General features: G+C 38.1%; 1 protein-coding gene across 1 annotated transcript in view; it reads left to right on the top strand.

Moving 5' to 3' along the window:
- LOC150078339 (serine/threonine-protein kinase 10-like) overlaps positions 1 to 23,097 on the top strand; it is a 387,198-nt gene that overhangs the window by 95,706 nt on the left and 268,395 nt on the right. The window contains exon 5 of the mRNA XM_090385108.1: positions 4,863 to 5,057. Coding sequence (XP_090241234.1) covers positions 4,863 to 5,057 — 195 coding nt within the window. The remainder of the gene's footprint in view (positions 1 to 4,862; positions 5,058 to 23,097) is intronic.

Below are 23,097 nucleotides of genomic sequence, written 5' to 3'. Positions count from 1 at the left end.
GATTCGCTGACCTGAGTCTCTAGGGATAACTACGAACACATCGTCTACATAGCGACACCAAAAGGTGATGTGATCTGGTGCGTGTGTAAGCGCACGTCCCTCTAACTCCTCCATCACGATGTTTGCCGTGACCGAACTGACAGGGGAACCCATGGCTGTGCCATGCACCTGCTGGTAAATTGAGTCGCTAAACATGATTGCACCACCTGTTAAGCACAGTCTGAGGGCGGTGGAAATGTCATCGGGTGTCAGTCTGGTTCTGTCGCTAAGGGTTTCATCATTGTCCAAGAGTTGTCTTGCGCAAGAGATGGCAAGTTCCACTGGGATGGAGGTAAAGAGTGATATTACATCGAACGATGCCATGACTTGATCTTGTGAGATGGATATAGTGTGGATCCTTTCTATGAACTCAATACTGTTGGAGACGGTGTAGGTGGTCTTGCCAACTAGAGGAGAAAGAAACCTCGAGACAAACTTAGACAACTCGTAAGTCAGTGATCCACAACAGGATACAATTGGTCTTAGTGGTGTGTCTTCTTTGTGTACCTTCGGCAGGCCGTAAAACCGTTGGATCTGAAACACGGAGGTGATTACGGGTTGACTGCGTTATCTTCCCCTGTTTGAGCCAACTGTTGATGAGGATATTCACCTCTGACTCCCATCGTTCCAATGCTCTGATGGGGGTGACGGTTAAGGGTTTGTAGACGAAAGTGTCTCGCAAGAGCAGTAAGGCTTTCACCACGTAATCAGTGCGGTTCATTACAACCGTACGATGGCCTTTGTCCGCCGGTAGGATGACGATGGACGAATCCCGTTTTACTGCCTTGAGGGCAGAAATCTGCATATGGTTGAGGTATGCAGAATCCCAGGCAGGAGACTATGCTCTCTCATTTCCATCAAAACACCTGTCCCCACCCTTCTGCAGAGCGGTTTGGTCTATCGCATCTCTTGCCGTGACTGCACTAGCTGCTACTTTGGAGAGACTGGACGTCGGCTCGAGAAACACCTCTCAGAACATAAAAGGGCGATCCGTTTGGCAGATGTGGAGCACTCAGCTATTGCCGAGCACGTCTGGACAACCCACCACGACATTGACCCACACCGCGATGTCGTGGTTGTGGACAGGTCCCACCATTACCTACGACGCACCTGGTTGGAATTGTTAAACATAAAATGCTCGGATACCTCTTTGAACAGGAACAGTGGTTGTCAAGTTAACCCCCATCACAGAAGCAATAATTCTGTCCATAGACAAATGCTGGCCACGTCACCACCATACGTCACAGCCACAAACTTCAGCCTCAAACAATTAGCCACGTGCCTCATGCACCAGTTTGGCAGTGCACATCTCCATTCTAACTGTCATTTAATATTTTCTGTTTAACTGAAGAAGGCTGTCTACTCAGCCGAAAGCTTTTTGTATATTGAACCGTTCTTTGTATGTATGTTCTAAGTATATTAAACCGCTCTGAGGAACTGTAATTTTCGTTTTAATAATATGAATCCGGAGCGCATAGGCCTCTTTCACTATATAATGATCAAACCAACAGGGAGGGAAGAGAAGGGTAACAAGAATAAAAATATTGTAGCAGAAACTCTCCAAGATAATTTAGTAAATCTAAATGCAAAGATAATAAAATAATAATCAATTAAATTTTGAATGCCAATTAAATAGAAATTTAACAGTGCCCTCTCTAACGGGCACCGATTCAAATTTATGTGAAATATCACCAGCAGAGATGTAAACCAACTACGATAAAATAAACCAAAAATAGACTGACCATTAAGCCCCATCTCAACAGAGGACCACGAGGCCAATAATGGGCTGGGAATCGCTGCATTTCGATCGCTAGACAAATCGCTGCAAAGGCAAGCCAATTGAAAGATCAGTCCGCCATCTGATCCCCAGATCGAACCGCCAATGCAAAGGACTTGAATAGCGGTGGTCTGAATACAGCAAAAATTAAAAATAGGACAGATACAAGGACTCCAATGCTAAGCCACGCTGCTGACAAAAAGTAATCTTAACCAGATTATACAGATGAATAATAAACTATAGATGACAGCACGGGTACAGCATTAGCAAATCAGCCCACTACTGTCGTGTGTTATACATATATTTGAATAATGTTTGAAATAGTTGAGAACTGAATCTATGGTGGACTGATCTTTCGATCGGCTCTCCTTTGCTACGATTTGTCTAGCGATCAAAATGGAGCGATTCCCTGACCATTATTGGCCTTGTAGTCCTCTGTTGAGATGGGGCATAATAGTCAGTCTATTTTTGGTTTATTTTTGTTTTATTTTATTGTACTTGGTTTACATCTCTGTTGGTGATATTTCACATAAATTTGGACTTGGTGCCCATCAGAGGGGCCACTGTTAAATTTCTATTTAATTGATTATTATATTATTATCTCTGCATTTAGATTTTCTAAATTATCTTGGAGAGTTTCTGCTACAATATTTTTAATCTTGTTACTCTTCTCTTCTCTTCCCTCCCTGTTCGTTTGATCATTATGTTTAATTTTGATTATTTTCGCTCTTCTGTCTTGCCATGCTGCTGGCATTATTTTTATTTAATTATCATTCTAATTTTTTATATTTCAAACGTCATGTAGAGGATATGCTTTTTGCTGCCTCTGATGTTTGCTTTAGCTTTTTATTTTTTGTTACGAAAGATTCAGTTTTCAGCTATTTTTTATTGTGAACGATTCAGTTTTCAACTATTTCAAACATATTCAAATATATATATATATATATATATATCCAATAATTTTTTATCCAATAATAATTTAAAATCCAAAAGGCCTTCGTAGCCGAGTGGTCAGGAGCGGGAGTGCAGTAGCACACGCTCTTTGAGTAGACCGGGGTTCAAGCCCCTGACTGCTGAATACGGTCAATCTGCCAACCCGCACTGGACCAGCGTGGCAGATTATGGTCCATTTCCCTCAGCATGAATTGTTGAGGAGGCTTCCATTCTGCAGTGGGTTGATAATGGCTGCACTTTACCTTTTTTTACCTTTTATCCAATAATTCATATAAAAAAGAGCAAAAGTTAACATAAATGGAAATTGAGGTACTATTACTTTACTTATTTTTACCTCCTTTCTCATTGTGTCAGCATAAGCTTTCTTTTATGCACGTATAAATTTAAATAAAAAGTACCTACCATAATTTTCACTCAAGTGAAAATTATGGTTGGCACTAATATTCTGTATTATTTTCGGTATTTGTTTGAAAGCTATCTGTCGGGCTAGCTGTTATCTTGTCTATTTGCTGTTAAATTTAAATTTAAGTGTTGATTGCCTTTATTTGGACGTAGTTAAACAGGCAGATAACAATCAAAAACAGATAGCCATGCTAAGTATTGATGGGATATATTGAATGGTGTTAGCCCTCGAAAAAGTGCCATTCAGTGTATCCAATTATCAATAATTAGCCACATAATTATTATTTTATATTTTTTTATTTTATTGCTAATTAGATATTTATTTCTAGGGTATAATGAAGTAAACTAGCATAGGCTATCTTAATTTTTATAGGTTCTTTTGGCTTAATGACCCACCTAGTACATTTATGCTAAAGTTTTAACACACTTTGAGTACCCATATGGTACCAATTACACACGCTTACAGTAGTAATTAGATTACAGACTAATGTAATGTTTAATCTATAATCCTTTTACATTCATATTCATTCCATTATTTCGTGTGTGTGTGTGTGTGTGTGTGTGTGTGTGTGTGTGTGTGTGTGTGTGTGTGTGTGTGTGTGTGTGTGCGCGTGCGTGCGTTCCTCCATACTAGCAGTGGTGAATGTATTAACAACATATTAAACGTTTATCCATAACGTTAGCACATTGCCTTTCTCTACTACTTATATATACACAGCTGTGCCCCCCATCCACTGATTCAGTTACCCCCTGTTAACCACGGATAAAAAAAAAACAAAAAAAACAACCCGTACTATTCACATTTGTAATACGATGCTTCCCTTTACTTTTTACAATGTCGCGTATGGTTTGGTCACCAACATTATAATGGTTCTTTAGAGATTTAACGGATGTGCCGTTTTCAAACTTTTGAAAAACTTCAAGTTTTTGTTTAATTTGAAAGCACGACTCTTGTGTTTGCCCTTTTTTGCGATTTCTAAAAAAAAAAAAAAAATTCAGAGAAACCTGTCATAAATAACGAATCAAAATTTGCCCTTTTGCACTGCAACGGAACACAGCAATCGATGCAATGCACTAAATCAAACTAAACATTCATCTTTTTTTTTTTTTGTTTTTTTTGTTTTGAGCGGTAAGTGTGAAGACAGCAGGGGTTGCAAGATAATAGGTACCCAATGATGATTTATAATGTTGGTTCTTGTCGCTTATTTACGACTTGCAAAATATCTATTTGTATCTATTCTAGTTATTACTTGAATTTTATAATTTCTGGTTTTTTTTTTTTTTTTTCTTTCTTTTTAAATTTGGAGTCTTGAAGTGTCCCGGTTAATCCAATCCCAGTAAGTCGAGAGTCTGCTGTACTTTATTATTACCGTATTTAATTTTGATAATGTCTTACTGTGTGTTTAATTTATCAATTAAACTTTATTATACATATGCACATATAAGAAAATCACGTCATATATGGGGTCAGCAGGTGTTCGCTTATATCCGGTTTCAGCCATCCACGGTAGGTCTTGGAATGTATCCCCTATGGATATGGGGGTTGTACTGTATATATAATATTCTAGTTCTTCTTACATTTATAGGCTGCCTAGAAAGGTAAAAAATTTTTTTTTTTCCCCTTTTTTTTTCTGCTGGTTTAATTTTATTATTTACATTTTTTTTTTTTTTTTTTAAATGGTATGTTTAGGATGGCACCAGAAGTGGTATTATGTGAAACATTTCGTGACAATCTGTATGACTACAAGGCAGATATATGGAGTCTCGGAATAACTCTTATTGAACTTGCTCAGATGGATCCCCCAAATCATGAACTTAGTCCGATGAGGGTTCTTTTGAAGATACAGAAATCAGATCCACCTACGCTTGATCAACCTTCAAAATGGTAAATATGTATGAGAAAATGTAAATTTTGATTCCATGAAAGTTTAGAACTACAGTAAACCCCCGCTATTTGCAGGGGGTTATGTTCCTGAGAAATGACATGAATACCAAAAATGCAAATACTGAGTTATGGCACCCATAGTAATAAAAGGGTTCCGTTCCAAAGTATGAAATATATATGAAAAACTAGTCTAAAATTTTGTCTATGTATGTATGTATTATATGTATCTACATAATGACTATGTACATAGAAAACATAGACAGTACATAGTGAAATACAAGTATAAAGTATCGAAATGAAAATAAGAAACAATTTAATATTAAATGTAATATTTATTAGAAATTTCAAACAAATCTTTCAAAAACATATCAAGAATATGAGTTGCTGGGCGAAAAATAACTCTTAATCGAAGCTTGTTTCTTCATTTTTTTTATTGAGCTCCTTTTGGATTTCCCTGTAAGGCAAGAGTAATTGTATTGTCTAGTAATTGTTCTCTTCTTTAAACTTGATGCTTCTTTCCAATTTAGAATCCATTTCCAACACCTTTTCTGAAATTTGTACGGAGAGGCTAAAGATTTCCTTTAATGATTTGTTAGTTAATTCTGGTCTAACAACATCGAGATCTTCTTCCTCGGGATCATTTTGGTTCTCATTTGACTTTGTCAGTAATTCATCCAACTCTTCTATTGTAAGTTCATCTGCATGAGTCTCAATAAGTTCCTGAATGTCTGTTGCATCGATGTTTTCAAAGCTCCCGCCTTCTATTCCGTGTGCGATTGCTACAATATTGGCAACCAGTTCATTGACATTGGAGATTGTTTTAGCAACAATCCCTTCTGGCCACAATTTTTGTCAATGGGCGTTAATTGTAGCTGCTCTTATCTCATCAACTGATGCCTTGATGTTTATCAGGCAATCTGCAATATGATAATTATTCTATCTGTGACTTACAGTTAAGTCTGACTCCCTTTCCAATTTTTCAATTAAGCCAGCAAAAGTTCTAACATAGTAGGACTTAAATGCAGCAATCACACCTTGGTCTAGTGGTTGTAAAAGTGATGTGGTGTTGGTGCAAAAACACAATTTCAACGTTTGGGCGGTCAAATGCTAGACTGCTCGGATGGCCTGGCACGTTATCAATAACAATCAGAACTTTGAAAGGCAAAGATTTTGAAGCTAAGTTCATTAAACCACTCTCTAAAAAGCGTCATTCCATTTCAAGTGGCCTAGTGGTCTCTGCTTGACCATCTTCAATTTTGTTGAAACTTGGTGTGGATGTTTAAACAGGTTTCAAATGAAGCTGTGCAAAGTTCAGTTCAAAATATATGTTATGCTTGAGGCACCAGCACCTTTTTTGTGGAGGTCACTTGTGTTATGTGGAATAAATCACAAAATTTTTTTAAAGTTTTAAGTGTTACTGTTGCACAACGGTGAGAGGTAGTGCTCTGAAACTTGGTATACCTAGTTAAGGCAGAGAATGCAAAACTTTTGGTGTCCAGGCCTCAAAAACCTTCACATTTTTTACAATGCGGTCTAAAACTGGCACCAAAAATTTGTTGCAACAGATTTAAGCAAGAATCTTGAAAGTCATAACTTTGAAATAAAAACCTTTGGTACCTTCTTTGGACATTCCACTTACGAACCGCATGAATTCAGCCTAACTAAATATCAGCTCTTATACTTGTTTTCTGGCTGAGATATTTTCCTTCAAAGGTTGACTTAAAATTTGAAAGTCAAATTTGACCGATCTTAAGGGGCAAATATCTTAATGTGGGACACGTTCAATTCTCTCGTTTTTGCCACCATTGGAAAGAGCACAGTTTCAGCTACAAGGATCATGGTTTATCGGTTTTTATGTCTATGCACATAAGGCCTTAAAATTAAGCCTAAACATCAAGTAATTTTATGTGCCATATTTTTATTTGTGAGATCTTTTTTGTTTTGCAGAACACTTCCTTAATCCTGCCTGATGTTTAGAATAATCTAGAAATAGAGTATATTCTAGAATTCCAGAACATTCTAGAATATTCTTGAATTCCAAAAAAAATGATGAACATTCTAGAACTCTGGAATATTCTAGAATCATACAAAAAAAAGTATAAATAGTTGATATTTGAACCATGCTGTTATTAATGTGCTTTATCTTCACGATGAACAGTTTGTTTATTTTGTTCCTCTATTTTTTATTTGACTGTAATAAAGTTAATTAAGTTTTCATCGCTTGCAGAAACATCCACTTATTAGTTAGCATGAAAGCCATGGAATCAGAAGGTTTTGCTGGAGATAAGCTGGACTCATGCACCATTAGTCATATGGATAATTCTAAATGTCATGTGCTATCCTATACATGCAACACTGGGTTAAAATTATTTAAAGAATTTGAATTTGAAGAACAACAGCTGATAGGTCAACATTGTGGTTTAAAAACTGGCTGAAAAAGACACAATTCATCTACATTATGAGAGCATCCTTGGACTCAGGGGAGGTTCCCACAGACTGGAGATGTGCAAATGTATCCCCAATTCACAAAGGGTGATCGAAGGGTGACACGAGTAATTACAGACCAGTTAGTTTAACTTCTGTTCCAGGTAAAATAATGGAGTCGCTGGTTAAAGATGCATTGCAGGATCATCTAGACAAGACTGCAGCAATAATTCAGACACAGCATGGGTTTGTTAAGGGAAAGTCTTGTCTGACAAATTTGATAGGATATTATGATGCGGTTACAAAGGAACTGGATGCAAAAAATAATTTTGATATCATATATTTGGATTTCAGGAAAGCTTTTGACACTGTTGTGCATGGAAGACTATTGTACAAATTGGAGCAGAATGGTATTGAGGGTAAGTTGCTACAATGGATAAAAGGATGGTTAAGTGGGAGAAGACAGAGGGTGGTAATCAATGGGTGCTGCTCTTCTTGGACTAATGTTATTAGTGGTGTTCCACAGGGTTCGGTGTTAGGTCCACTGTTGTTTTGTATATTTATCAGTGATATTGATGAAGGTATATCAGGCTTAATGTCGAAGTTTGCAGATGATACAAAGGTTGGCAGGGTTGTTAATGACAGTAATGGCAGTGTGCTACTGCAACAGGATCTAGATAATTTGGGCAGATGGGCTAAGAAGTGGCAACTGAAGTTTAACCTTGACAAATGCAAAGTACTGCATATGGGTAGAAGTAACCCCAGAGAAACGTACCAACTGTGTGGTACTACACTTAAGGTGGTAGAAAATGAAAAAAAACCTGAGAGTAATTGTTGCAGGCAGATATGAGGTTTTCTAAGCAATGCAGACAGGCTGCCAGGGCAGGTCATGGGGTTTTGTCAATGATATATAGGAATTTTGCTAGCAGGGAAAAGGAGGTGATTATTCCTCTGTATAAGGCAATGGTCAGGCCACGCCTTCAGTACTGTGTACAGGTCTGGAGGCCTCATTTTAGGAAGGATGTAGATTTACTTGAGCATGTACAGAGAAGGGCAACAAGATTGGTGAGGGGAATGAAGGGATCCTCTTACCAAGAGAGGCTTAAATTCTGCAAATTGCAGTGGCTGGAGACTAGGCACCTGTGCGGTGATCTGATTGAGGTATATAAGGCCTTGAATGGGTTGAGCACGCTGAATTCTGATAGGATCCTTCCACTTGTTCAGATTATGAACTTAAGGGGGCATAAATTCAAATTAAGAAAAGACAGATGTAGAATAGATGTGCAGAAATTTGCCTTTAGCTAGCGGGTGGTTAATTGCTGGAACAAACTTCCATCTGTCGTTGTGGAAGTTGATAGGTTGAATAAATTTTAGGAGGAACTGGACAGGCATTTGGAGAGAATGGTGTGATTTTTTTTTTTTTTTTTTTTGTTGGCTGATGCTGCATAAGCTCATACATTTTCTTTCTTGCATCACATGCCACTACTACTACTACTACATCATAATGAAGCTTTGCTTTTGACAAAATTTTAATTTTTGCAGTGTTCATGTTGCAATCCTTTCCAGAAAAAAAATTATGGTGAAAAAAGTTTACAACCAATTGATTTGTCAATGGCAAACTACCTGAAAGACCTAACAAAGGTAGACATAAAACCAGGCCAGAAGCTGTACCCATCATGCCGAAAAGAGTCTAACAGCCGAAAAGCAGCAACAGGAACATCAACTTCATCTGGATCAGACCATGATGACAAAATGCATGTGACTGAAAGCTTGAACACAAGTTTGATGGTTAGTGGTATTTCTCCTCTGAAATTTCAGCAAATGTCTAAGAGAGAGAGAGAGACAAGGCTATGCCAAAAGGAAGGCAAGTCAAGTACAAGATGTAATTGCCAGTAAAATTGCATCTATTGGTGGCTTGGATCCAAATGACATCATGGAGCCAAGTGCAAGTCATCAGTGTGGAAATTGCTTAGATTACAATGAGCTGCTGTGAAAGAACTGAAAGAAAAGTTGATGGTATCAAGTCATTCAGAAATACTTCAAATATTAACACTAGCTGCAGTTAGTTGGTCCGTAACAAAAACAGTGGAAGAGTTTAGTGTCTCAGAAAGAATGGTCAAGAAAGCTAGAAAACTTAAAACAGAAGAAGGAATCATGGCCATACCTGGAAAAAAGCAAGGAAAAAAGCTTTCTAAGCAAGTAAAGCAAAAGGTGATGGAATTTTTTGAAAATGATGAATTTAGTCAGATATTCCCTGGAAAGAAAGATTACATTTCCATTTAGAAATGCAGATGGAATGCAAATGCAAAAGCTACTACTACTCAGCAACTTGAAGGAAATGATTATAACTTATTGAGACAGAAATAGATCTGACATTGGATTTTCTAAATTTTGTGAACTTCGACCCAAGTGGGGTGTCACAGTTGGTGCACCAGGAACACATTCTTTATGTGTATGCACAATCCATCAAAATGTCAAGTTAATGCTAGCAGCAAGTCCTGTTGAATGTGATTACAAGGTTCTCATTGGTAAAACAGTCTGTGATTTGTAGTCAAAAGATTGTATCCTTCATCAGTGTGAAAAATGTCCAGGAATAGATGAATTAAAAAAGTTTCTAGAGAATATTTTTGAAAACAATGAACCAGAAGATATTGAATTCAAGCAGGGGATACACACTGACAGAGATACACTGGACACAAAGCAATTAACAACAGAAGATTTTATTGAAGAGTTGAATACAAAGATATTTAACCTTTCCTGTCGATACTACATTACTAAACATTAAATCTACCATTTGAAGTCAACAAAGGAAAGCCTAATGACAGAACTGGTCATCTTGATGGATTTTACAGAAAATTATTCATTTGTTGTGCAAGATGCTGTTCAGCAGTTCCACTGGGAGGAATAGCCAGGCTACATTGCAATCATTTGTCATTTATTACAAGGATGTTGAACTTCAGAATATAAATTTCTGCATAATCAGTGACTGCCTTCGACATGACACAATTGCATTGCATGTTTTTCTAACCAACTTAATTGAATATTTGAAGAGAGTCATGACAAAAATCAGGCACATTTACTACTTCACTGATGGTTCTGCAGCTCAATACAAGAATTTCAAGAATTTTATTAACTTGTGTCATTGTCAGAAGGATTTTGATATCAGTGCTGAATGGAATTTTTTTGGCACTAGCCATGGCAAGTCACCATGTGATGGAATTGGTGGAACAATAAAATGATTGGCACGTGCAAGTCTCCAATGCCCAATTGAAAACCCTGAAAATCCTGACACCAAGAAACATGTTTGAATTTTGTGACAAGCATGTCACTGGAATAAAATTCTGTTTTGTTTCTAAAGAGGAAATTGAGCAATTAAGGCCATTTCAAGAGAAAAGATTTATAGATGGTCATACTATTGCTGGAACAAGAGAAAATCATCACTTCTTTCCTATTGGTGCTAGACAGATTCATGTTTGCAAAGTATCAAACGACACACCATCATTTGTAGTTCATGTAAATCAGACTAGTGAAACTAATATTCAATGTGTGCGAATTGTTAATTTACAACCTGGCCAATACATTGCCTGTATTTATGACAATAATTGGTGGATTGGAAATATTTGTGAAATTTCATTTGAAAAACATGATGTATTGGTAAAGTTCATGCATCCTCATGGAGCAGCTCACTCATTTCACTGGCATGCTAGACAAGATGTCTGCTGGATTCCTGAACAAAAAATTATTGCCAATCTTCCAACTCCAAAAACAACAACAACAATGGGATGACAATATAGCTTGCCTGAAGTAGTAATATCAACCGTCAATGAAAAATTCCAGTTAGTCTATTACGAAGCAGTGATTCAATATCTTCACACTCACTTGCTTATTTCAAATTGTATTGTGTTTTAAATACATTTTGTTGCGGTTATAACTTCTTTCAAGCTTAGAAACCAACAGAACATCATCTTTATGCTTGGAATCCTGAATAAAGACCACTTTTAAGGCTTGGGAACTTGCACTAAAGAAACCCATGCAATTTCTTTTCTTGCCATTTGCACCCCCATTAGAAAAAAATACAGATCCTTTTGTGCATTTGCAATATATCCTTTCTCCTTAAACCAGAGGGCAGAGTAATTGCAGAAAATTTCACTCTTGTAAATGTAATAGTTCTGTCCTTATTGAAATGTGAAACTTCACCATCAAATAAGTATGCAAATATTATGTTGAAAATGTAAAATGTTTAAGGCCATTTTTTAGGCCTTAAGTAGCAAGACACAAAACTGAAAAATCGTGATTCTTGTTGTTTAAAACCTGCTCTTTCCAATGGTGGCAAAAACAAGAGAATTGAAAGTGTCCCACATTAAGATATTTGCCCCTAAAGATATGTCAAATTTTGACTTTCAAAATTTGAGTATCTTTGAAGGAAAATATCTCAGCCAGCAAACAAGTATAAGAGCCCATATTTAGTTAGGCTGAATTCATGCAGATGTTAAATGGAATGCCCAAAGAAGAAAGTACCAAAGGTTTTTATTTCAAAGTTATGACTTTAAGTCTTGCGTAAATTTGTGGCGACAAATTTTTGATGCCAGTTTTAGACCTCATTGTAAAAAATGTGAAGGTTTTTGGGCCTGGACACCAAAAGATTTGCATTCTCTATCTAAAGTTTAATAGGTATATCAAGTTTCAGAGTACTACCTCTCAATGTTGTACAACAGTAACACTTAAAACTTTGAAAATTTTTTGAGATTTGCTCCGCATTACACAACTGACCACAAAAAAGGTGCTGGTGCCTCAAGCATACTATATTTTGAACTCAATTTTTGCACAGCTTTTTTGGAAACCTGTTTAAACATCTACACCAAGTTTCAATAAAATTGAAGATGGTTGAGCAGGAACCGTCTTCAAAATTAGGCCACTTGACATGGAATCACCCAAAAGTGTAGTTGTTTCAGGCTTTTTTATTGGATTTCCAATAAACTGGAAGATGTTGTGTTAAGTGCTGAAGAAGCGCTGATCAAGGCATCAAAAGCAGATATTGTTGGGATATCATATTCATGGTGTCACACAGATATAAGCAGTGCAGAATTGGAATTTGCGGAGTACAATGTGTACAGAAAGGATAGACAGGGTAGGAAGGGAGGAGGGGTTTCTGCTGTTAGTTAAGAAACGCATAAAATCTAATGAAGTGCATCCAGTTTACATGGGAGGACAGTGCTATGTTGAGTCAGTTTGGTGTCACATAAACACTAGGAAAGGGAAAATGAGGGTAGGAGTATGTTATAGGCCTAATGACTCTGATGAGTACAATGAACAATTGTGCAGAGAAATAGAGTAGGCCAGTAAATGAAATATCTTGTAATGGGGTATTTTAACTTTCCAGATATTGAATGGAACTTGTGGTTTGATCATTCGCACACTAGCAAGACTCTTCTCGATTTATTGGAGGATTGTTTTCTACAGCAACATGTTCAAGGGGCAACCAGAGGAGGTTAATACTCTTGATCTGATTATCAGCAGTGATGATGCATGCATTAGGAATTTGCAGATAAATGAACCATTAGGTGACGGTGATCATAGTCTACTGATGTGGGATTTACTTAAAGATGTAACTACCATCAAGGGTAAAGGGAAGGGTTTTTGTTTTCGTAAAGGTGCTACAGTGGTCTCAGGCAGTTTTTGAATTCTATACAGTAGGATCAACTGATGTTAAAAACAGTGAATTCTAAATGGGAGTCCTTCACGGAATTAATCTGAGAAACTACTAGGCTTTTCATACCAACTAAGAAATACTGAAGATTTAGCCCTAAATGAATGTCAGATGAACTAATGAGGTTCGTAGCAGAGAAGAAAAATGCATGGGATGCATATAAATTAGCAGGAGACACATTAGCCTATGGCAGATATAAGCTAGTCTGTAATCAAGTTACAAAGGAGGTTAGGCAAGTGAAGGCTGATTATGAAAAATTCTTGGCAAAGGATGCAAAGAAAAACAACAAAGACTTCTTTACTTATGTAAACTCTAGAAGGAAGGGAATGAATCAGATTGGTTCACTTGATGTTTGTTGTTCGACTGTGGATGATCTTGCTCAGATAGCTGACAAACTGAAAGGGTATTTTGCATCTACATTCACACATGAGGAATTCTGTAAGGAAGGGAAGGACAGATGTTTACTAAACTCTAACAGAGAGCTAAATGATTTTGTAATAATGGAGAACAAAGTGGAGGAGAAATTGTTGAAGTTAAACATAAAAAAGGCACCTGGGACAGATGGAATCTATCCAGTTATATTGAAGGAGACAGCGAGGGAAGTAAGCAAACCCTTAAAAGTGATTGTTGTTTTAATTCGTTTATTAGTGGAAAAAGGATAAAATTTATTAGAAGCTTGCCTAATCCCAATATCCAAATTGAAAGTGGCTACATTTCTGAATTCCACATTGAATCAGGTAACGGTTTTGTTCTTAAGGTACTTGGATGAGACCACTGTTAGTATCAAATCATAACTGTATGAAGAGAACAAATTTTATATATTATTTTGTATGATTACTTGCTAGTAGTGGGCTCATGTAAGTCTTCAGACCCCAGAATCTTGTTCTCAAGATGGACTTCATTTGGATTACAAATTGAATTCTTGGACTGATTAAGATAAGAGTTTGTAACTATCGTATCCTCTTCCTACCAGTGAACTTATTTAAACAATATTTGTATGGTAAAAGTGGGGGTTCTTCAAAACTTTCTTAGTATCATATGTTTAATGGCTTTCCCTAACTCTATTGGATAAAATTAATTTTTTTTTTTTTTTTTTTTTATAATGCAGAGGAAGCAATATTTCTTATATGTTTATGCCATGGAAGGTTAACTGTGATATGTGACCTTGTCTAGAAATCTGAGTATCATTGAAGGTGAGTGTGGGAGCAGCAGACTTGTTTTTTTTTTTTGCATGAAATAAGGACTGTCAGAAAGATAGAAGTTAACTATTCTTTGTTCCCTTGAAGAATTACCTATAAATTGGCATTTAAAGATTTGGTGATGGATATTAGAGAAGTGGAAGCTGTTTGTGTAGGTTGTTCAGGTTTCTCAAAATGAAAGGTGAATGTAGGACTCTCACAGCAAAATAATGCAGAGAATTACCAGTCAGTGGTAGAAGGTCAGAATAGAGATAGTGAAAGAACAGAACCTTAGGGGAATTTCAGTGTTAATTGAAGTTAGCATTAGCAAGGGCACATGATGCAAGAAAGCAAACTTATGTAGAATCAGCCAAAAAAAAAAAAAAAAAAAAAACCACACACACACCCTTCTCATTTCACTCATCTATCCGCTCCAAATGTTTGTCTAGTTTTGCCTTGAATCTGTTTAAGCTATCAACTTCTACAAAGACAGATGGAAGTTTGTTCCAGCAATCAACCACCCACTGGCTAAAGGCAAACTTCCGCACATCTATCCTACAACTATCTTTCCTCAATTTGAATTTGTACCCACTCAGACAATTATTCTGAGCAAGAGAAGAATCTCATCAGCATTGAGCCTGCTCAAACCATTCGAGGCTTTATGCACCTCAATCAGATCACCTCGCAGGTGCCTAGTCTCCAGACACTGTAATTTGCAAAACTTAAGCATTTCTTTGTAAGAGCAACCCTTTGTTCCATTCACTAATCTTGTTGCCCTTCTCTGTACTCGTTCCAACAGTTCTACATCCTTCTTAAAATGAGGCTTCCAGACTTGTATACAGTACTCAAGGTGTGGCTTGACCATTGCCTTACACAAGGGTATAATCACCTCCTTATCCCTGCTAGGAAAAGTCCTGTATATCATTGACAAGACACCACGAGCTACTCTTGCAGACCGTTTGCACTTCTCAGAAAACTTCATATCTGCCTGCACATTACCCCCAAGTCCTTTTAACTCTCTACCACTGTTAGTGTAGTACCACACAGTTGATGCATTACTCTGGGGTTACTGCTTTCCATATCCAGTACTTTGCATTAAGTTCCTACATTTCTACCAGCAGTCTTTCTTTGAAACCAGTTCTATACTTGAAAGCCACAAGTAATAACACAGAAAGGAAACGCACCTTTCTTTTTTCCTATATTTCTAATTGTACTAATCAACTAATGCTTCAACCACTTGGCCTCTGACCGGCACTACTCCTGCTTCCCTGTGGCGGGGCCAGTAACCTGGGGGAAAAGTTATCCTCCTGGAGCTAAAAGGAGTAACCATGGATATTAATGAATATCCACCTCTAGAGCCTTCAAACTCAAGGCCAGACAAACCAGTGATGATGACTTAAACCAACCAAAACGGCTTCGAAGAGAAGTGCAGTGCAATGAGATGTCAAACTTTCTGGTGATTCTCTCTCTCTCTCTCTCTCTCTCTCTCTCTCTCTCTCTCTCTCTCTCTCTCTCTCTCTCTCTCTCTCTCTCTCTCTCTCTCTCTCCCCCCCCCTCTCTCCCCAACAATCCTGTCTTCAAATTATCACCATTCATTATCCAAAGATATTTGGAATCCATTGCTTATTAAATGAGGAAAACCCAAGAGCATTATGCGAGAATAGAGAGACGAATGAAAGAGTAGTGGAAGGCATAAGCAGGAAAGAGGTGGAAAGCGCACTCAGAAAAATGAAGAGAGGGAATGCAGTAGGTGTTGATCAGATACCAGTAGAGGTATGGAGAAGAAGGGATCAATATCCTATGGGACTTTATAGAAAAACTGCGGCAGCAGGAGAGGATACCGGATGAGTGGAGGGAAAGTATACTTGTGCCGATCTATAAAGGAAAGGGTGATGCAGGAATGTGAGAACTACAGCGGAATAAAGTTAATGTCTTATTCGATGAAGATCTGTGAAAGAATTGTGGAAGGAAGGATAAGGCAAAGAGATGGAAATAGGAGAGGAACAGTTTGGTTTCATGCTGGGAAGAGAAACAACAGATGCGGTCTTTGCTTTAAGGCAATTGATGGAAAGATACAGGGAGATGCAAGCAGAGTTGCACATGGTGTTCATAGACCTGGAAAAAGCATATGATAGTGTGCCCAGACAAGAGGTATGGAGATGTATGAGGGAGAAGGGTGCATCAGAAAAGTATGTAAAGCTTGTGAAGGAAATGTGACTCAGGTTAATAGTAGTGTAGGTATGACTGAGGGATTCTCTGTAGAATTTGGACTGCACCAGGGATCAGCTCTTAACCCATATCTGTTTGATCTGGTAATGGATGTGTTGGTGAGAAAAGTGAAGAGTAGAGGACCATGGGGTATGCTGTTTGCGGATGATATCGTAATTGCAAACCATCCCAAGGAAAGGTAGAGAAGAAATTGGAGGAATGGAGGAAAGCGTTGGAAGAGAGAGGCTTGAGGATAAGTAGAACAAAGACAGAATATATGGTATTGAATGGAGAAGATGAGAGTTCTATAAAACTGCAGGAGGAAAAGCTACCATCAGTTTCGAAATTTAAGTATCTGGGATCGAATGTTGAGAGGGATGGAGGATTGAATGCAGAAATACAGCATAGAGTGCAATGTGGATGGTTGAACTGAAGAAAGATGAGTGGGGTGCTGTGTGATAAGAAAGTAAATTGTAGAATGAAGGGAAGAGTGTATAAAACTGTGATTAGATCCACACTGATGTACAGTGCTGAGACATGGGTGATTACAAGGGCCCAGGAGAAGATGGAAGTGGCGGAGATGAGGATGCTAAGATGGATGTGTGGTGTGACGAGGAAGGACAGGATAAGAAATGACTACATCGGAGGTATGGTTAAGGTGGGGCCTCTGAGTAAAAAAATGCAGGAATCTAGGTTGAGGTGGCTTGGACATGTGGACTGAAGAAGTGAGGAGTATGTGGGGAAGAGGTGTGAAAAGTTTGGAGGTGAGGGGAAAGAGGAAGAGGGGGAGACCTAAGCTGAGATGGTGGAAGTACAAGGTGGCAGAGGATTTAAAAGAGAGAGGATGGAGGAGAGAGGAAGCCCAGGATAGGGAGGAATTGAGGAAAAGAATTAAGGATGGAAATTTCGACCCCATATAAACGTGGGAAGAAGATGAAGAAGAAGAAAAAGATTTGGAATCCATTGCTGGAACACCAAAAATGGTTAAACGACTGCAATCTGGAGACCTTATTGAAACAGCCAACTCCAAACATTCCAAATGGCTGCTAAAAACAACGACATTCGGTGGGCTGCCAATATCTATTACTCCACACCACCTTAAATTCCTCGAAAGGCATCATAACAGAATGGGATCTACTTAACAGTATCTGAAGAGGAATTAGTTCAAGAACTGAGTAATCAAAAAGTAATCAGCGCCAAACGCATAATGGCTAAAAAAGATGGAAACCTCGTCCCAACTAGATCAATCATTTTAACTTTCAGTACCCCAGATTTGCCATCCTCAGTAAAAGCTGGCTATTTAAAGTGCCGAATCCGGCCTTATATCCCTAATCCCATTTGTTGTTTTAAATTGCAAAAATATTGACACTCCCAACAACAAGCATACAGAGGTGATGCCATTTGTCCAATTTGTGGCTCCAAGGAGCATACACAAGCAGACTGTTCAACCTCAAGTCCCATTTGCCCCAATTGCAAAGAAATTCACCCAGCCTTTTCCAAATCTTGTGAAATGTGGAAAACAGGGAAGAAAATCCAAAAATATAAAATAGAGTACAAAGTCACATACCCTGAGGCATACAGACAGGTTATGTTGACTATGCCCAGTTGTTCATATGCATCTCACACTCGAAGCTTTCATTCAACAGCAGTTCAAACAGATATCAATATCTCCCAGCACATCTCTAGCTAACTGGGTTAAAAATAAATTATCAAACTCTGGAAAAGACACACATCAAACTAAAACCAGTGAATCGACCAACACTCCAATCAGTATCCCAACTGATACTCAGACAGTCCTGCTGCATGACAAAGAAAAATTAAAAACTGCTAAAGACAATAAGAGACCTGAAATAGTATGGAAATAGATGTACACCCAGATCTTGAGGAACCTATACTAGAACTTCACGCAAATGACACTGTGGATACCGTACGCCCCACCTTTCCAAAAAAAGACCGAAAAAATGCTCCTCAAACAAAAAACAGTCAGATGAATCATCCTCAATTAAACCTAAATGAACTGCACCACCTTACAATGGAACTGCAGAGGTTTTCGTTGTGACACTTATGATATTCAATACCTAATTAATCGATATTCTCCAGTTGCCTTCTGTTTACAGAAAACTTATCTAACCTCACAAATTTCTCCTTTGATAAAGAACTATTGCCTTTATCGAAGAGATTGTAATATAGTAAATCCCTGCTGTTCGCGGGGGTTACGTTCCTGAGAAATGCCGCGAATACTGAGTTATGGCTCCCATAGTAATAAAGGGGTTCCGTTCCAAAGTATGAAATATATAAGAAAAACTAGTCTAAAATTTTGTCTACGTATGTATTATATGTACCTTCATAATATGACTATGTACATAGACAGTACATTGTGAAATGCAAGCATATGGCATCGAAATGAAAATAAAAAAACAATTTAATATTAAATGTAATATTTATTAGAAATATCAAACATCTTTCAAACCAGCGTTTTTGCTAGCTAAAAAACTTATCCCGCCAGTGCTATCACCAGTTTCGGTAAAGTGTTGATAAAGGAGTTTTGCCTTTTTACAAATGATGAGTGAACTTAACGGAATTTTATTTTGAGTTCGGTCTTCTATCCACAGATTTAAAGCCTTTTCCCTTTTTTCTAATTTAACATCACGAGTTACAGAGCAAATTTTTGAAGCAATTAGCACGTTTTTACGGACACTACGTCGGATTTTTTTTCCGATTTTATGATTGATTGTACCGTTGACTCATTTTATAATGTTTTGCCACTGAGGATACACTTTCACCATTAGAAATTTTGTCTAATAACTCAATTTTATTCGCTAATGTCATCACCTTCTTTGATATTTTCACATTTCCCTTGTTATTCGTAGCCATATTTTTGTACGGGTTAGAAAGAACTTGTCCACAATAAAGTCACTTTCTTCCGTTAACACACTCGAAAAAGTCTGTTTTACACTCCAAAATGGTAGATTTATCACTTTTGTAAGCATATAAATTAAAAGCAAACGACGAAACCTTCCATGACAAGCGCATAACACATACCGAACAAGGATTAGTGAGAAACATCCACGCTCGTGATTTTGTCATCCCTTTCCCCCCACCCACTGAGCGCTGTTTTGACCGGGAAAGATAATTTTAGCTACACCCTTGTTTTTTTTATGGCGGAAAATGTTCACGGTGCTTTAAAATTCACATTTTTTTTAGGTTTCATTTTATATTAAATCAGTGACCGCGAATACAGATACCGCGAGTAGCGGGGGTTTACTGTACAGCTAATGCTGCCTATGGTTGTGTAGCAATCCTAGTAATTTCGAAGATACCAACTAAATATATCCCACTTCAAACTGAAATAGAAGCTGTTGCTGTTCTTTAACTTTCCACAGTGCAACAGCACTTGTTTCACTCTACCTGCCACCAAACCGTACGTACTCTTTAAAAGATCTTGAAGATCTCTTTATACAGATACCTCCACCTCTCTCTATATTAGGGGACTTGAATGGGCACCACCCCTTATGTGGCTCTCCTAAATTAGACAGACGGGGTAGCCTAATTGAAAACTTTTTGTATGGGTCTCAATAAATCTCACTCTGCTCAATACTGGTGCACCAATACACGTACAGCTCCCAACAGGACACACCTCAGCAATAGATCTCTCAATTTGTTCACCAGTACTGGTCCCGACCATAGAGTGGTATGTAATAAATGATCTCATGGGCAGTGACCACTTCCCAATAGTATGGAACTTTTTGATAGCATAGACTCAAACTCAACATTGCAGAAAATGGAAATTTGTCCAAGCAGACTGGGCAAAATTTGTTATCAGTTGCCCTTGATGAGGAAAAAAATCTGCCTCCAGCATATTGATAATGTGACAGATTACATCACGTTGCATCTTCTAAATGTAGCTAAAGACCACAATAAAATCTGCTGGGCCGAAAGTATTATAATTACTGGTGGAATGAGAAATGCACCAAAGCAAAGAGAGCAAAAAATAAAGCCTGGAATATGTTTCGTCAATGTCCGAGCACAGTCAATCTCATTCACTATAAGAAATTAAGGGCAAAAGCATGCTTCATACAAAAGCAAGCTAAAAAAGAATCCTGGACCCGTTTTGCATCCAGTTTTCGCAGAAACACTGATCCCAAAATAATATGGAAAAAAATTAGACAGCTGTCTGGTAAGTTTCCTACCCTATCTTCTCCAAAACTCTCCTGGAATGGGCAAGATATATCTTATTCTGTAGATATAGCTAATGCTTTGGGCAATAATTTTGCAGAAATCTCAGCAACATCAGCCTATACTACCTCATTCCAATGAATTGAAAACACTAAAGAAAAGCAAGCTATTAATTTTCGAATTGCCCGCCTTCTCCCATATAACAAACCACTGCGATATTCTGAATTGTTACATGCTATTAGAACAGCCCACAATGGTGCTGCCAGGCCAGATGGGATTTATTATGTCGTGTTACAACATCTTGATGACAAAGCTTTGTGCCTCCTCCTGGTCTTTTACAATCATATATTTTTAGAAAATGTTTTTCCAGCTTCTTGGCATCACTCTACAGTTTTGGCATTCCTGAAGCCTGGAAAAGATCCATCCAACCCCTATAGCTATAGACCCATATTTCTCTCAAGCTGCCTCAGCAAAATCCTTGAGAAAATTATCAACAGAAGACTCGTCTGGATCATTGAGTCGGAACAGCTGATGAGCCATAGTCAGTATGACTTTTGTCTAAACAGGTCATGCTTAGATCTTATGGTCTAGGCTGAATTTGCCCTCCATAATGCTTTTGTCAAATATGAACATCTAGTAATAGTTTCAATAGATACAGGGAAGGCTTTTCCACCTGGCAGTATGGTATACTTAGTGATCTTTACCTTCTCGGACTACGAGGCAACATTCCTATATTTGTTCAGAACTTTCTACATACTAGATCATTTCAAGTTCAATACCAACATGCCCTTTCCGCAACTTTCATTCAGGAAAAAGGTGTTCCACAGGAATCAGTACTGAGTGCCACTCTTTTTGCTCTTAGAATAGATTCTATCACTAAGCAGCTTCCAAATACAGTTGAGACTTACCTTTATGCAGATGACCTTTCCATGTCCTGTCATTCTCAAAATGATCTCTATTGAAAGACAGCTTCAGATATCATTTAATAAAATTCAACAATGGGCGAGCCTCAATGGCTATTGACTCTCGCAGCAGAAAACAGTTGCTATCCATTTTTGTAGACAACGCAAACTCATCCAGACCCTGAACTTCAAATTTCTAACGTCTCCGTCCCAGTCACCAGCAACATCTGATTTCTAGGATTAACCCTTGACAATAAGTTAAATTTCCTAGATCCTACTAAAAATGTACTGACTTCCTGTCTAAAAAGGTTAAACATATTCGGAGCTTTATTTGCCCAAACATGGGGTACAGATCATATCTCCCTGCTTCAGTTATACAGGGCATTAATTAGATCCCGTCTCAAATTTGGTGCTCCCATCTATGATTCTGCCAGAAAGAGTGCATTACGCTGGCTTAATCCCATTCAACACAGTGCTTTGAGAATTGCAGTTGGTGCATTCAGAACGTTGCCAGCACATAGTCTCTACAGTGATGCTCACGAACCCCACTAACTTTACGCAGGAAAACACTGTTACTGAGATTGTGCAAGGCTCAAGGTGTAGAATTTTTTTCAGCCTGGTCTGTACTTGTTAACAGGAGAGACTGCTTCTACAGGAATGGGATACACTTAAATAGAAAGGGGGCAAGAATGTTTGCTGATGCTATCGAGACAGTGTTAGGTGGGTCGGAAAACTGCTAGATTGGGGGGGGATATACTCCAGAACATGGTGCGCCGTCAGCCTGCCATGGTCTTGGGGTGTTCATTCCCCCCTTCCAGCTGTTTTAAAATAGGAAAACGAGTTACCAATTTTAAAACAGCGGCAAGGGTGGGATAAACACCCTAACTAACGCTAACCATAGCAGGTTAGGCATGTGATTTTCAAAGGGGCACCGTGTTCTGGAGTTCTACTGGGGGGGGGATACAAGGACTAATAGATTAACAGTAGCCACTGGCAGAGGTGAAAGTGATTCTTGCACTGCTTCAGTTGGAATGAACAGCAGCCTGGAAAATAAGATGCAGGATATTTCAGAGACTGCTGGGATTAATTGGGGTACAAGTAAACACATGGGTTGTGTTAGGGTAGCTAAGAAAAAGAACAGGTGCATGTATACTTGCATGTACACCAATGCTAGGAGTTTGATAAATAAATTTTATGAATTTGGGGTATTGCTCAAAGCATCAAAGGCGGATATTGTTGGGATATCAGAGAAGTGGTGTCACACAGATAAAAGTAATGCAGAACTGGAATTTCGGGAGTACGTCTACAGAAAGGATAGACAGGATAGGAAGGGAGGAGGGGTTATGCTATTAGTTAAGAAACACATAAAATCCAAGGAAGTGAAGCCAGTCGACATCGCTGGACAGTGCAGGGTCGAGTCAGTTTGGTGTGACATAAGCATTGGG

This window comes from Mastigoproctus giganteus, chromosome 11 (genome assembly GCF_048544385.1).
Source record: "Mastigoproctus giganteus isolate SK-2022 chromosome 11, ASM4854438v1, whole genome shotgun sequence".
NCBI classification, from domain to species: domain Eukaryota; kingdom Metazoa; phylum Arthropoda; class Arachnida; order Uropygi; family Thelyphonidae; genus Mastigoproctus; species Mastigoproctus giganteus.
This window is presented reverse-complemented; position numbering and strand designations above follow the sequence as displayed.